Consider the following 15,838-nt stretch of genomic DNA (forward strand, 5'->3'; position numbering starts at 1 on the left):
TCACCTGAGCAATATCTCTTTTATCCCCAACCACCAGTCCTCCGTAGGAAACTGATGCCTCTGTATCTTTATCAATGTTTCCTCAGCCTCCGTGTACCTATGGAAGGTGGGTTGGAATTCGAACAGGTGATTTATCTCTTGTGCAATGTAGAATAGATTTTCTAATTTATTAAAAACACTTTGTCCTGATGGAGGCCCTGTTCCTTCTGAAGTGCTGGAGGAAGTTGTGATTTGGTTGGCAGCAAAATTATTGACTCTATTAGCATAAAGGTCATGTGACAGCAGTCTTCCGGCACTGGTTAACAAACTTGGCAGTCCTCTGCTATGCAATGCCATGATCTTTGCCTTGAACTCATCCACCTCAGCTTGCATCTCTTGGCATTTTCTGTCCAATGCCTGCACAAAGTTCCTAAGGGTTAACACCTTTTTTATTAGCAAGATAGTTTCAGTCCTGCTACTGATTCCTAATGCTGCCAGCTGCCCCTTGGTTCGAGTATTCAAGAATTGGATCATCCTATTTGCTTCCTCGGGCATATTTCTCAAAGATGCTCTGGCCTTTTGGTTTTCGAATTGAGCCAAATTTATCAACTCCATTTGCTCGTGAATAGTTTCAATGGCTTGCCATTGGTCTGTAATGGATTGGCCGATTTTGGCCCATAGAATTTTCTTTATATCAGCTAGAGTTCTATCAAAAGTGAGCTCTTTCTCTAGCTCTTTTATTCTTTTTTCTAAGGCTTTGACCTCTCTTGTTTTCTCAGCTACCTCCTTCTTTGATTTGTCATATTTTGCCTCAATTGTAGCCAACTTTTCCTTGGTTTTTCTCAACTCTGTCATTTGCAATTCCAGAGCTTCAATTTCCTTCATCATATTGTCCATTTTTAAGCTATTGTCTTTATCTGTAGGTGTTGAGGTAGTCGCTGTAGTTGGTGCTAAACTTGAGGTACCTGTTTCTGCTGCTGGAGTGATAGGGGGGACTGTTGTGCTGGTCGTCGGAGGGGCGGATGTGGAGATCTGAGCTGTTTGAATTGGCTGAGAGGCCAACTCTCCCTGTCTTCCCTGTAATGCTACCTCCAAGGCAGTCTTTGTTTCTGCCAACCCTTTATGCAAGGTCATGAGTAAAGCTACTACATCCTTTTCTTCTTTCTGTTGAGCTACCTCTGTAGTCTGAGGATGCAACGTAGATGACAGTTTGATTTGTTTCCTAAGGGCAGCTATGTCTTCATCCCTCTTTTTTAATAGAGCTTGCACGCCCTTGGGATTAGAGGGATCATGTCCCATCTCTATGATAATCTCCTCCAAGGACTTGATTCTATTGTCCTTGGCCTGTGAGGAAGCCTTTTCCAACTCAAGTTGGGCAGCAGTGTTGTGCAAAGAATTTTGCAATTTGTGAGCTAGCAATGTCTTATCTGCTAGAGTAGAATATAGCATTTCCCTTGTCTGCTTGTGCAATTCAATCTGGTCCATTGGATGTATATCCTTGGCAAACACCTCCAGATTGGTTCTAATGTAATCAACAGCTGATTGGGGTTGTTGAGTTGTAGGCCTGAAGTGACCAAGGGTCATCTTGCCTTCTTGGATGTCATAGGCCGCCATTAGTCTTTGCTGGTTGGTGGGAGCCATCCTTATTAACTGATTATACAGTTGGATTCTCACTGGCTCATTCCTAGCCTTTATATCAGTAAATGCTTTTTTAATGTCAGAGGGTTGTCGGCCATGTTGTATTGTGGATGTCACCTCCACGCCACGCTGCCTCTCATGCTCCTGCTGAAATGAGCTGGCCGATGTCTCCATGGTAGGAGGAACTTGCTGCTCTGTGGATGCCTCTGGCATTTCTTGTTCTGAAAAAGGATTTAACCTTTGTCTTTTCTCTCCTTGCTGCTTTGTGGATGTGCCTGGAGGTGTCTCTTGCTGTCTGTCCCTTTTCTTTGATCTCTCTTCATTGAGAGGTGTCTCCAACACCGGAATTTCTGTTACCTTTGTTTGTGTCGAAAAGTCTTGCCCTTGACTTTGTTCATCAGTAGAAAGTGGTTGAACTTCCATTTTCTCTTGCTGTCCTAAATGGTGCACTTGCTCTTCTGAATGCTCTACCTCTTTACCTTTGTCTGTTGCTGCTGTTGGGACAGTCTGTTGGGCTGGTTGCTAGGGGGCCGTGGCAGATGAGGTGCCTACTCCAAGCTGCCGAGGAGCTGCAAAAGACACCTGTCCAAAAGATTCCAAGTCAACCGCTTTTTCAAGGTTTTTGATTGCTTTTTTTGTTATCTCTTCCTCAGACAGTTCTTCAACTAGTGTGACCTCTACCCATTCTGTTTGGTTGGCAAATTGTTCAATTTGGGGGATATCACAGTGTTCATATGCTGCAAGCTTGTATTTGACTCTTCTAAGGCTGATAAAGTGATTTGGGTCATATGGTGCCCAGTAAAAACTTGTTTTTAATAACAGAAAGTCTTTCAACATCTTGTCTGCCTCCTTCCAGGCTTCTTCTCTTTTATTGAAAATAAATGGGCCCAATTGATGCCTGATTTTCAGCTGTGCCTTTTTGCTTTTGCCATAGAAGTGAAGCATGTCTGCATTGCCAAACTGCAGGAAGTACTCCAAGGCAAAGAATCTCATGGGGACATATTTAGGCAGTCTGTAAGGGGCCAACTCACACCCATAAATTCTGATTACTGTGTGGTGTTGATAAAAATACCAATCTCCAATACTGTAGGTCTTGGAAAGTTGCAGGATTTTTTGCATTTCATCAGTGAGTCTAGGGAGAGGAGTGCTCACTAGCAAAGAGGAAGCTGGGTATATGAATAGGTCAATGAACTCACAGTAGGTGTATGGAGAGTAATAAACATGGTGGCAAACTGATGACCAAAATATTACGGACCTTCGCCTCCCCTTAGCATCCAACCTTTTGAGGAAGACCGGGAAACTATCAAGCTGATAGTATAGCAACAAGTGATATATGTAGGAAGTATATTTAAACACCCTTTCTCTCAACAGGTTCATGAATTGCTCATGAATTTTGTCAGCTAAGAAGGTGGGATAATCATACTGGACAGCAGGGGGCTGCCCTGGAGTGAACATGGATAGCATTACCAAGATAACTTCATCAACATACTCACTGGTATTGAATCCTAAGATGTAGGATATCATATCTACTAGCAGTCTCCCTATTTCATTGAACCAGACATGTAGATAAGGAGGAGGTTTCCAGGGCTGGTAATCTGGGAGCATGAATAATTGGCCAATTCTCGCAACCTCTGAGCTGGGAAGCTTAGTGCCTTGGTTAAGTAGAAGATTCATAGAAAGGGGCACCAGAGGTTTGCTTGGCTCAAAGCTTAGCATCTCATTTATGGATTGAGGGGTGATGTCAAACAAAATAGCCCCAGATGGAGCCAAAACTGCTCTTTGAGTGGGTTCATAATGCTCACAGCACTGATGGATAAAGTCTGGGAATACATTCACTTGTGGAAGATAATAGATGGGAAAGTTGGACTCCCAAATACCCATGTCGTCAGTACCGCTTCTGTGATTTCTCCTGATTTCACAGACAGTTTCAATGTGATATTTGTTGCTTATTTCAACTGTTTCCTTCATTTGATAATCCCTGTCGGCAAGGGGCAGCCATTCCAAGTCCCTATGTGGAGCATTCAGTGGTGCAATATTCAAGGCAACTGGGGTCTCCATGCTTCGACAATAATTACAGCTGGTTTAGGCCAGTATTTCAGCAAAGACCGGAATTCTGATGATGGTTTTCCGGCCCAGGAGCTCAGAGTTTTAAGCTCTGTGTAGCTATGTTTTGATGAGAAAAAGTCAATGAAAACGCAGAGTGTGCAAGCTTCTGCAGTGAATTTACTGAGAGGGAGGAAATTGGAGGGCTTTAGCAGACTCTCTTCAGCGGTTCTGCGGACAAATTGGAGCTCGATTTCGAAGCAATGAATGGCAGCTTTATCAAAGACAACAGAGACGGCGGGCCTTGGCCACAACTGAGTTATATGGTGAGGCAGAGAGGAAAAGGTCGCATGTGTCGATGTGCTCCAGGTAAATTTTGGTGTATTGGCAATTCTTGCAGAGAAAATATAAAAACAGGGTTACGGGCGTTGTTTCGGGTAAATACCTAGACTTAAGGCGCCGGTAACGAACGAGTAGGTGCAATGGAGAGCAATGGCGACAAATTCGTGGGCGGTAGCAGCTCGTTTGATCGAATTTTGGACTTAGGCGGAAAAACAACGTGAAATAGCATGAAGAGAGCTCCCAGAACTGAGCAGTGAAAATGACATAAAACGGTCGATTTGCGCATTTTTATGATAATTTGACACCTTTGGCACTTTTTAACTATGATGTCAGCATGACGTCATTGGCGGGCTGGGTACGAAGGGTGACATGGCAGGATGACTTGGCAAGGGGCCGATGTTGGTGCAGGTGATGTGGCATGGTGACGAGGCAGACATGTAGAACAGGATAGGTTACATGGGGCGCGCGTACAGAAGGCGGAAAGCGGTTTCATCGGACCGCTTTCTGTACAGGGGCGGTATCTGTTAGAGCCCTTCCAATGCAATAGGAAATGGACAAGTGTCTTTGGGTACGGCGGAAAAACCGCCTCGCCATCGAAAGCTAACGGCCGAGCAGCGGGGCACCTCCGAAATCGCCGAGAGCCGTTGGATGGAGAGAGCCTGATCCGACGGTGGATGGGACAATGATTTGACGGGATGTTAACGCACTGGGCCCGCCCGACTGTTAAATCTTTATTCAGCGCTTCAGGGTCTTAAACTTTGGGTTATACGGGTTTAGTGGGTTTACAAATGGGCGCGGGTGGCTATTAATTTGATCAGATATCAAATTAATTCCAAAGGGAATGTATGCGCGGAAGAACTTAGTATAAAGTTTACGTGTGGGGGAGGGAATGGTGGTTGTTAATTTAACCAAATGTCATATTAACCCCGGGTTAGGACGCGGAAGGGTTAATGCCAGGCCCCAAATGAGCTTAGCATGCCCCGGACTTAGGAAATATGGCTATAGTGCCAAGGGGAGGGGTTATTTAGTATCTTTTTTTTGGGAATTTCATATAGTTTTAGTAGTGAATAGGGATAGGGGAGAAATTAGGGAGCTACATAGTAGAATTAGGAGTTAATATGATAATGGTGGAGTGGAAGAGGAAAGAGAACAATGGTAAGTCTATGAAGTAAAGATAGACATAGAGATTATGTGGAAGATGAAAACATGATTGTTACACAAGAAATGTGGCTTCTTTTCATGAAGAAATCCAAAACCTTGACTTAATGTTTTTTACAAAAATGAAGTAAGAACTAGGACTTGTTGGGCAGATCCCAAGGTCCTTTAGGGGGATGTTAGTAAGGAACTTTTTAGAAGGAGCTGAGGGGAAGTTAGATATGCTTTTCAACATTCTGCCAGAAAAACACTGCTTTCATACCTCTGCCACTGATGAGATGAGCCTTCTTTGTCAATGCCCAAAACTGAAGATGATCTTGCTTCTGCAACCCCGGGCTACCTACCCAGCCTAATCTACCTAGTCTTTTTTGTCACTTCAAGAAGGGTGCACTTAGACTTGCAAACCCTGATTTCCCTTTTTTTCTTTTAGATTTCCCTCCTATCTAAAACTAGCCTTATTTCTTCCAGGGGTCCAGATTAAGCTATTGGGCTCCTTTGTTCTCTACCTAGCTACTAATATGCCAAGATTAAACTATTCAGACAGATTAACTCTCTATATTCTTAAAGCAAGAAATTTAAACCTAGAGAAACCAAGCTTAGACTGTTTGGCTTTCCTTTAACTGAGAAATCTTCAAAAATGGAACTTTTGCAGCGTGAAAAAGATGAACATTTTTGGCACTTCCACTGTCAATCATGAAATATGAAACCTGTTGCAACAGGAGGCCAACACCCCATCCATTTTTTTCTTCTTGGACATAAAATACTATTTTAACAAGTAACCCAAGCAATATATTATTCCAAAACATGATGTCAAGTTACTTTTCTAGGGTTTTTATGTAATCAAGAGGCCTTTTTAGGGTTTCTTAAATTCAAACCTTAGATCATACTCTTTTCCCTTTATGTCATTCTAGAGTTTATCCCATGCCCTAGAAATCAAATCATAGGGAACAAATACTTAAGATTAAGGTTTCTAAATACTAGGGTATTTCTTAAAATATAAACCCATAAATTCAACCCTACTACATCTTATGATGGATCCTTTAAAAGAAAATTATTATACATACCTCATGGACACCTATCTGTACTAATTAGTATTTATTGAACAACACTACATGGTAAACAACAGAGGCCCCTTCATAAAAACCACTTACAGCCAGTACTCCCCTCTACTAACAGCTTATGGTTTCAACATACAGCTGTTACAACTCAAGGAGGACAGGAAGCTATAAATCCATGTGGTCAACCAGAAATAGCCCAGCTTATTAATCATGATCCTGAAAGGTGTGCAAGTGTTTAGCTAATCTAACATCAAGATGTTGACAACCGTAAGGTTGGAGGGCCATTGTTGCTCAAATTCATCAATGTAGATATGCTGATGAGGGTATGACCAGAGCTTACTTATATTGAAGCATGTGAAGGGATTCAAGGGAGAAATGGTGACCAAATCTTCCATAATGTTGGGTCTTGAAGAATATGATAAAGAGATAAAGAAAACAATGAACGACACATGTGCTATGGGTGTTGATATCCTTACAATGGAACAGGTTTGCAACTCATGGCTTTCAAAGAACGAAATTTGATTAGTATTGTTGATACAGGCTCTGGAAAAACAATGGCATATCCTTTACCTGCGATTGTTCATGTTAATATGCAACCTTATCTAGCTTCAGATTCTAAACCCTGAATGCAAGCATTCTTGCATTCATAGTTGTTGCATTATTATTTGCGGAAGCTTACGCACACCTTTCATGAAGAAAAGATTATGGTGCTATTACTATTGAGGAAGCTAACTCCACAACAATCTCCTAATTGTTTTGATTGACATCGCTGATTCTTTGGGTGATAGTCAACAATTTGGATGAATTTCCTGGTGATAGATTAGAATCTGGATAAATATGATGCCAAAAAGAAACTGCTTTGAGCACATTGTAGCTAAACTCCAATTCATGTGTAAATCACACCAGTTTTGGATCGAGGATTGTGAAAGCAAGTTTACTATGGAATAGTTTCTGGTGTTGAATCATTAGGTCTCAAAAGATACAGGCCTGTAATATTGGTTAAGAGGTGCCTCAATTTCCACTGTTCTGGACCTGTAGCACTCAAAGGAAGACATAAATCATGCCAAGAATATTGTGGCCAATAACACTGGATGGGTGAGGAAAATCGCACAAGTATAAACTTGTAATGTCAATAGAGAAGGGGTTAAAATATGTAGAGTGCCCCAATCCAGATCCACCGCATCTATTCAGCTACCACAGCTTTATCACACAGATCTTGTATATACAACATGAAAGGGTATTCAGATTTATTTACAAAAAATAGAAATCAATCTTAGAGAAAGGGTGTAGAGGAGCTATCTGCAACGTCTCAGCTTCGAAGGTATTTTGCAGAGGAAATCGCAGCTGTAGGTGCTTGGGCGGGTTACCGCCTACTCTGGCTCTCAAGAATGGGGAGGCGGTGGTTTTTGGGCGCGGGGATGCCAAGAAGAAGAAGAGGTAGCTTAACCACAGTATTGAAACCAGGGTAAAGCCACCAATATCAAAGTCTTCTGCTAACTATAGACATGGGTTTGCTAACCAGGGGTTAGAACCCAAGCTCACGAGCAGACAGAAGAAAGAGCGGAGAGGAGGAGAAAAACTCATTTTTGGATTACTTCCTTAATCTGTCTCAAATCCCTGTGGAAAAACAGAACTCTTTTTTCTTTGGGCCACCTGGATGAGCATAGATCCGAAAGTGGTGAAGCAGGTATTTAAGAGGGAAAGTTTCTAGGACAATAACAACTAAGAAAGCCAACTATTTGAAGCCCTTGTCACTCAAACCCATCATATCCTTCTGCTAAAATGGTCTCCAAAAGCATTCAGGCATAAAGTACACACCCAAATGATGACTTCCAGCATATCTATTTTCATTCTACTGACATGGCCTTTTTGGGATTCAAAGTGTGTTAGTTGTGTCTTACTAGCCCTTTATTACTCTTTGCATAATCTTATTTATAAACATGGGATTTGGGCTTATTTGAATTCATGGGTGTGAGGTGATTGTTGATATATCTGAGGTTTGATTTGCAGGTCAACCAGATGGGTTGAAGGATAAAAGGAGATGGCAATGAGACGGTGGGTACTGGGCATATAAGCTGGGTTGGATTCTTGGTTTTTAGATAATCATGGGAGAATCAAGTGCAGCAGCACCTACTATCATGCCCAAAATTGATACAACCATTGGTACCATTGTGTGGGTGAGAAGGAGAAATGGATCCTGGTGGCCTAGAAGGATTCTGGGTGTAGAGGAGCTATTTGCAACTCACTTCATGTCTCCCAGATCAGGAACCCCTATTAAACTTCTTGGTAGGGATGATGCCAGCGTGTGAGTATCCTCCTCTTCACCCTAATCATCTTGCATTTTTCTTACCTTACAAAGAAGCTATCATTGCCGCATATCCATCTGTAATTCCAATTTTCAGATGTGGAACTTTAGTTAGATTCCATGTATTTAAAATATAACTTTTGTCCAAAGGCGATGATTCTTATAAGGTTCTATCCTTTTTTTTAGCAATTCATTATTTTTTCTTGGTAGACCTTAAAAAGATTTTGAATGGATCAATATTCATCATGTTGCGTAGTTGCATAATATGTTTCTGATTACTGTCATCATGTGACATGGGAAATAATGCACATAAACCAAAATAAACAAAGAAATAGTTACACCCTCGTCAGGGATGTATGGCATTGATAAATAATTCTTTTCACACTGTTGTGCTTCGTTTAATAAAACAACAGTACAAAATGGTACCTCATATTTTGGCAATATTTTTGTATGCAAATCTCACACTACGCTTCCTGCTGTACTCTTTATTTAAATAGTTTTCTGCAACTCTCACCAACATGGGGAATGCAATTATTAAAGTAATTTTTGTTTAGTGGTGTATTTTTTCTTGTTGGAAATAATGTAAGCCAATTTCTTCCTTGTCTTAGTATATTTGTCTATTATTTTCCTTCACGACTAGCACATGCCTGACTGATGATTTTTTGGAGTATCCCTCTTAGTTTGCCTGAAATTATTTTCTGGTTGTTCCTACACTAGATTCAAATATATCCACGAAGTGTCTAATAAGATCTACAATTGAAAATCAAGAAGTTGTTGGTCATTTTGGAAGATTGACATTTTCGTGTTGAAATTATATGGAAACTATAATATGAAAGTACTTTGACTAGAACTTGGAATAGCATATTAGAAATGAAAAGTATACGAGAAGTTTCCTCTTTAGCCTAAGATGCTAACATATATTAATGAGAAAAATGTTTGTTGGCATAAAGGAGTTTCTACATGAGCTCTTAATCCATATTCATTTCCTTTTTGATGAGGATGCAAAATTTGCTGGCAATTCCTAGCTTTGTACATGATAATAAGTTGATGATCACAAAGATCTTGGGATCACGAGTAGGTCATTCATAACTGATATAATCAGCTGAGACTACTCCACTGAAAACAATAGCAGTGATCAAGTCAATACACAGTAGAATATCATACTATCACGTGAAGGAAAGAATCAGAAACAGAATAGATGCACATGTCATGAATCCTGCCTATAAGCATCTTCTAATAGGGTTTTTCCAATTCCAAATTCTAGATGATTACTATTGTAGGTTAACAACTTCTTTATCAATTTTTCATGCTAATATGTCTTTACATAAAGTAGCAATCCTATGGATCTGACTTTGGGTCAATCCTAGTGCAGCTTTTCTTAGTATCTAGGTTTGTAACCATAGACAATGGTTCTATTTTACTGCAGATTTGATTACAATATTTTTTTTTTATATAATAATGTATTAAAAGAAAAGAGGGAGTGTTGTGGCTATATTCGTACAACCCAATACAACATTTTTGTATGCCACTCTTCATCCTATCCTTGGGTTAGGGTTGGGATGATGGGTTGAACTAGCTTTCATTCTTGATTTCATGTGCTTAATAGTGCACAGGCTTTTGAACTCCTTAACAAATTGCTTGCAAATTAAAATACAGTGGAAAAACATAGTACATACCTATGCATTTTCCTATGAATGCAAGGTATTGCCATATTTTTCTAGTAGGGATTGAGATCCCCTAGCTTTATTTTTGTCCGCTTCTTTTTCCCACAACACCTTCTCCAACTTTTGTCCTCTTATAAGTGGCGGAGACTCGGAGAGTTGGATGGGTCTGCTTTTTGTCAGAAAGCTTGCACACAAGATAGGGTCCTTGTAGTTGCCTCTTCCCCTTTTTTGCTTACTTACTTTTCTTTTGCTAGACAGGGAATCTCTTCAACTAGATCTTCCTTTGGCTCTAGCCCTTGCTCCTTCTCATTTTGGGGATCCTTCATGACCTCCTCTATTTCCTCTTTTTGAGTTTCTTTAAGTAAATTTTCTGAATTTTGTCAGTAATTGATATAGGAAATATTTGCCTGGCTAATCCAAGCCTAGATGCAGAGAATATGAAGGGTTGAAGCCCATGTTTTGAAGACCCATAGAAAAACTGCATTTTAAGCTGATTTTTAACTTTGTTTTTCCATGAAATCATGTGCGCGCAAAATGGCAGGCCTTGGAATGGTTGCACCCAATCAAAAAGCATAGCAAGGCAACAATAATAGGAAGGCGTTAGGAGACATCGGCAATGTGGGGGGAGCTCGAAACCCCAAATGCAATATCAACAAAGATGTGGTGATGGAGTATGTTGTTTTATGTTATTTATTATCCTTTAGATGTATAAATTGAATCAATCTGCTACTGGGATTTTGTTTCCTTCTATTTGGTGGCCTCTGCTTCCAATGTCAAGTCCTACACTATTGGATTGACTACTGTTTCAGGAGGTCTAGAGTAAACTTGGTTGTCAATGCCAACAAGGGAGCCAAACCCAGCACTCAGGTAAGTTTAATCAGAGTCAATTAAGCAAGTTGAATTATTTTTTTTGTAAAGAACTGGGTCTATTGTTTATAAAGGACAATCTCCTAGGGAATTGAACTAGCAACCAGGCAAAACCTCTGTGTTCAGCCACATGCTTTTTCGATCTTCCTGCCTAGTATTTTGTTTTTTTGGGCATGTTTAATTTGTTGCTCTTTGTTTTCATTTCACGGGACTCATTCTGTTCTCTATTTTCTGTGAGCCCAAGCATGGAATCTCACTCTTTAATTTTCCCATTTTGATTCCAGCAATTCCAAGCAGATGATATTGTTGTTAAGGCAGGAGCCAAAGCAGAGGCAAAGGCAGTCCAGGGAAACAAATAGAGGCGGATTGTCAGAAGGAAGGCTGAGAATGACACTGCTAGAAAGAAGAATAATGTAGTTTCTATCGGTGATAGCGTAGACTCAAGTGCACAAGATGGGGGATTACAAACATCTAGCCAACTCAAAGCAATGAAACCCATAGCACAGTCACAGACTGCGGTGCTAACAACTCGAAGTGAGGTCTGTCTTATTGATTAAGTTTATTAGTTTTCTGATACTTTTCTTGTTTTATGTACTAGCTCAAATCCAAATATATATTAGCCAAAGGTACCCACATCCACACTCACTTACTAAGAGGTTTTATAGCTGTAAGATTGATTTCTGTTTATCTATTATATAGTTTGGTTAAAAATGATTAATAATTTTGATGGGGGTATTTCAAGACATTCAAGAGGTTCTCCCAAGCATTGATGATGGAGACCTCAGAAACCAATTGGCAGTTGTGGAATATGTTGGAGACATATACAAGTCCTATCAGAAGATTGAGGTATGTTTCTCTATCAATGATTGGAGATTTGTGTGAATGTGAAGGTAAATTTTTAATTTTCGTTTAGTAATCATTGGCAGTCTTGTATGTCCAGAACATGAGCCGTGTACCTCTAGATTATATGAAAAGGCAGGATGAAATCAATGAGACAATGAGGGCAACCCTGATTGATTGGTTGATACAGGTACAAATTAGTTCCTATCCTAACTTCGTTTGCTGCCATTGTTGGATCTAGAAGAACTTTATGTGGGCAATTTCTTAGGCTTTACCTCGAAATATTAAATTTTGCAGGTTCATCACAAATGTGAACTAATGCCAGAAACATTGTATCTCACTATAAACATTATGGATAGATACCTTTCTATTTATATTGCTAGGAAGTGGGAATTACAATTAGTGGGTATCGTTGCGATGTTTATAGCTTGCAAATTTCAAGATACCTGCACTCCTCAGGTAGGATGACTTACTGACATCCATAAGCATGACTGTAAGGAAACCTTTTGCATATATCTTATTGATAGAATACCTGGTTGGCTGTTGAATATTGACATAAGAAGAATCAATTCATATTTGGTTACAGGTCAATGAATTGATCTGCATCTTAGGATACCAATACACATCCAAAATGATAGTAGCCATGGTAATTATCTCTAGCTGATATCTTTCTGTTTCATATAATTACAATAGATTTTAAAGATTCAATGTGAGTGATACATTGATAATGATACTTGTTAGGAGCATACAATATTAAATCAATTGGAATTCAATCTTACCATTCCCACTCCATATGTATTCCTTGTTAGGTTTCTCAAGGCAGTTGGTCCTCACAGAGTGGTAAAGTGATGAACTCCACTGTTTCTTTTGTATTGTCAGAATAATCTTCTGATGTATTGATCAAATTGACTTTCAAAATGCTTCTAGAAAATTGATATTTTGGTTTAAATGTCTTTTCTTCATTGTATTTCCTAATAATCCTCTCCTTAACTGTTAAAAATTAAAATGTATTATGGCATGGTTCAAATAGAAAATCTAGCATTTTACTTGGTTGAGCTGTGTTTGCTTCATTACAAAATGATCAAATACAGTCCATCAATCCTTGCTGCTGCTGGTATCTACACTGCTCAATGCACTTTGAAGAAGGATCCATGTTGGAGTAAAACACTTGCTCTTCACATAGGCTACTCAAAAGAATATCTAAAATAAGTCTTCTAGTTCTCAAGGCACCATGCTTTTAATGAGCTTAACCTTCCAAAGGATACTTACTCCTAAATATCTTAGGAATTTCCATGAATTATGCAATCTGTAGATTATATATCCAAAACCTAGTGGACCTGCTACAGCACTAATTCACTGGCAACCTGTCTGGAATTGTATCTAATTCTACATATGGGAAAGATTGAAAAATGTGCACATCAAACTGTCTGGGGTGTGTGCACATTTAGTTAACCCTATACGTTGTTAAGGAATAACATTTGATTTACTTGTTCCAGGGAATGTGCAAACTTCATGGTTGACTTCCACTTAAGTGCAGGAAGAAATGAGCTGAGATATGTTCATGAGAAGTATTCAGATCCATGTCATGGCTATGTTTCTTTTTTATGCCTTGCCAACTTACCCAATGATGACAGTTGCACCACCAGCAATGACGATGTCATTTGTATTAGTGATAACATCGACTCAAGTGCACAAGAAGGGGGATTAGAAAGACCTAGTCAACTGAAAGCAGGGAAACACACTGCACCATCATTGACTGCAATGCTAACATCTCAAAGTGAGGTCTGTGTCACTCTCTTATACTTTTCTTGTTCTTGTTCAACAAATATACACAACCCAAAGACTGCAATGCTAACATCTCGAAGTGAGGTCTATGTCACTCTCTTATATTTTTCTTGTTCTTGTTCAACAAATATACACAAACCAAAGAGTATCCATGTGCACTCCAAATTAATAGCAAGTTTTATAACCTTAAGATAGCTTTGTGTTTAGTCATGTTGTAAGTTGGATGAAAATGATTAGTTATCTTGATAGCCTCAAGTTAGTGTTGTGTTTATTTATGATGTAAGTCAGTTGAAAATGATTAATAATCTTGATTAATGTATTTCAGGATGCATTCAGGGATTCCCATTAGGTGCTTCCTAGCATTGATGATGGAAACATTGAAAACCAATTGGCAGTTGTTGAATACGTTGAAGATATATACAAATTCTACAAGACAATTGAGGTATGCTTCTCTGTCAATGATTGTAGTTTCTTGTTAGGGTGAAGGTAAAGTTTTATTTTCCTTAACTAAAATTTGGCATTCATGTATGCCCAGGACGTGAGTTGCGTACCTCCAAATTATATGAGAAACCAGGTTAAAATCAATGCAAAGATGAGGGCAGTCGTGATTGATTGGTTGGTGGAGGTACAACTTTGTTCCTATGCTAGTTCCAACTTCCATTTGCTGTCAAACTTAGATCTAAAAGAGATTTATATGGTCTATCTCTTAGGCCTGACATCAAAATCTTAAAATTTTCAGGTGCATCTGGAATTGGAATTAATGCTAGAGACGTTGTATCTCACTGTGAACATCATTGACAGATACCTTTCTATTCAGAGTATTGCAAGGAAGAATTTGTCATTACTTGCTATCACTGCAATGTTTATAGCTAGCAAATATGAAGAAGTCTGTCCTCCACATGTAGGATGACTTATTGACATCTGTAAGAAAGGATGTGTACATATCTAATTAAAAGAAAACTTTGTTGGCTGTATAAAAGTACATACACCAACAATATCTACTCGTACAGAAGATTATGCTTTATGCTGGAATCAGCACAAAAATTATATTATAATAGGTAACACAATATTGATAAGAGTTGGCTTATACTTGGCTACAGGTCAATGACTTCATCCGCATCTTCCCAAATGAATGCATGTCATAACATATAGTGGCCATGGTAATTAGCTCTAACTGATAATTCTTTGTCATTGATTGCAACATAGTCTCCAAACATTCAGATTCACTGATCAATTGATAATAACTCTTCGCAGGAATCTACGATATTAAAGCAACTGAACTTCAAGCTTACAATTCCCACTCCATATGTATTCCTCCTCAGTTTTCTAAAGGCAGCTGATTCCAACAAAGTGTTAAAGTTTTGAATGACACCACTTTTTATATTGTTGAAAGCAACCTGTGTGGCATTGATCAAATCTACTTTCGAAAATGCCTCATAAAATCTAGCATTCATGTTTTAAATTACTTTTCTTCATTGTATTCCTAATAATACCCTGCTGTACTGACAAGTTGTACTGTCTATTATTCAGATGGAAAATTTGGCATTCTTCTTGGTTGAACTATGTTTCCTTCAGTACATAATGAGCAAGTACAGTCCATCAATGCTTGCTGCTGCTGCTGTCTACACTGCTTGATGCACTTTGAGGAAGGATCCATGTTGGAACAAAACACTTACCCTTCATAGAGGCTACTCTGAAGTAGACCTGAAGTAAGCCTTAAAATTTTTAAAGCATCATGCTTTTAGTGATTTTACCCTTCTAAAGAAATCCTACTCCTGGACATTTTAGATTTTTTCATCAATTACAGGCAGGCATTGTTGATGAGCTATGGCCAAAACATTGTGTCTTGATCAACTATATGTTGGAACTCAGCTACTAACACCCTGTCTGAATTGAATCTTTATCTAATACTAATGCGCATACTAAGCGTTTGGAGGCGTACGCAGATTTTGTTAACTCTGTACATTGAGGTAATAAAATTTATGTGCATTGTTCCTAAATGTGGGAGGAAATAAGCTGAGAGTTGTTCATAAGAAGTATTCAGATCCATTTTTTGGCTATGTTGCTTTTTTAAGCCCTGCCAAGTTATCTGCTGAAGACAATTGTAGTTCCAACAACTGATGAATATGTGCACCAGATTTACTTTTGGAGTCTAATTGAAG

At 39.1% G+C, this 15,838-nt stretch overlaps 1 protein-coding gene across 1 annotated transcript; it reads left to right on the forward strand.

Annotated features, from left to right (window-relative positions):
- Window positions 1-11,777: 11,777 nt before the first annotated feature.
- LOC149202339 (G2/mitotic-specific cyclin-1-like) lies at window positions 11,778-15,311 on the forward strand. The gene is made up of 7 exons (XM_089401559.1): window positions 11,778-11,897; window positions 11,992-12,081; window positions 12,189-12,350; window positions 14,026-14,118; window positions 14,212-14,301; window positions 14,416-14,562; window positions 15,207-15,311. Exons 1-7 carry the CDS (start codon window positions 11,778-11,780, stop codon window positions 15,309-15,311), a joined length of 807 nt encoding a protein of 268 aa, XP_089257685.1.
- Window positions 15,312-15,838: the final 527 nt, after the last annotated feature.

This window comes from Pinus tabuliformis, chromosome 2_1 (assembly GCF_031772625.1).
Source record: "Pinus tabuliformis cultivar Carrire ecotype Pingquan chromosome 2_1, CPIR1, whole genome shotgun sequence".
NCBI lineage: Eukaryota > Viridiplantae > Streptophyta > Pinopsida > Pinales > Pinaceae > Pinus > Pinus tabuliformis.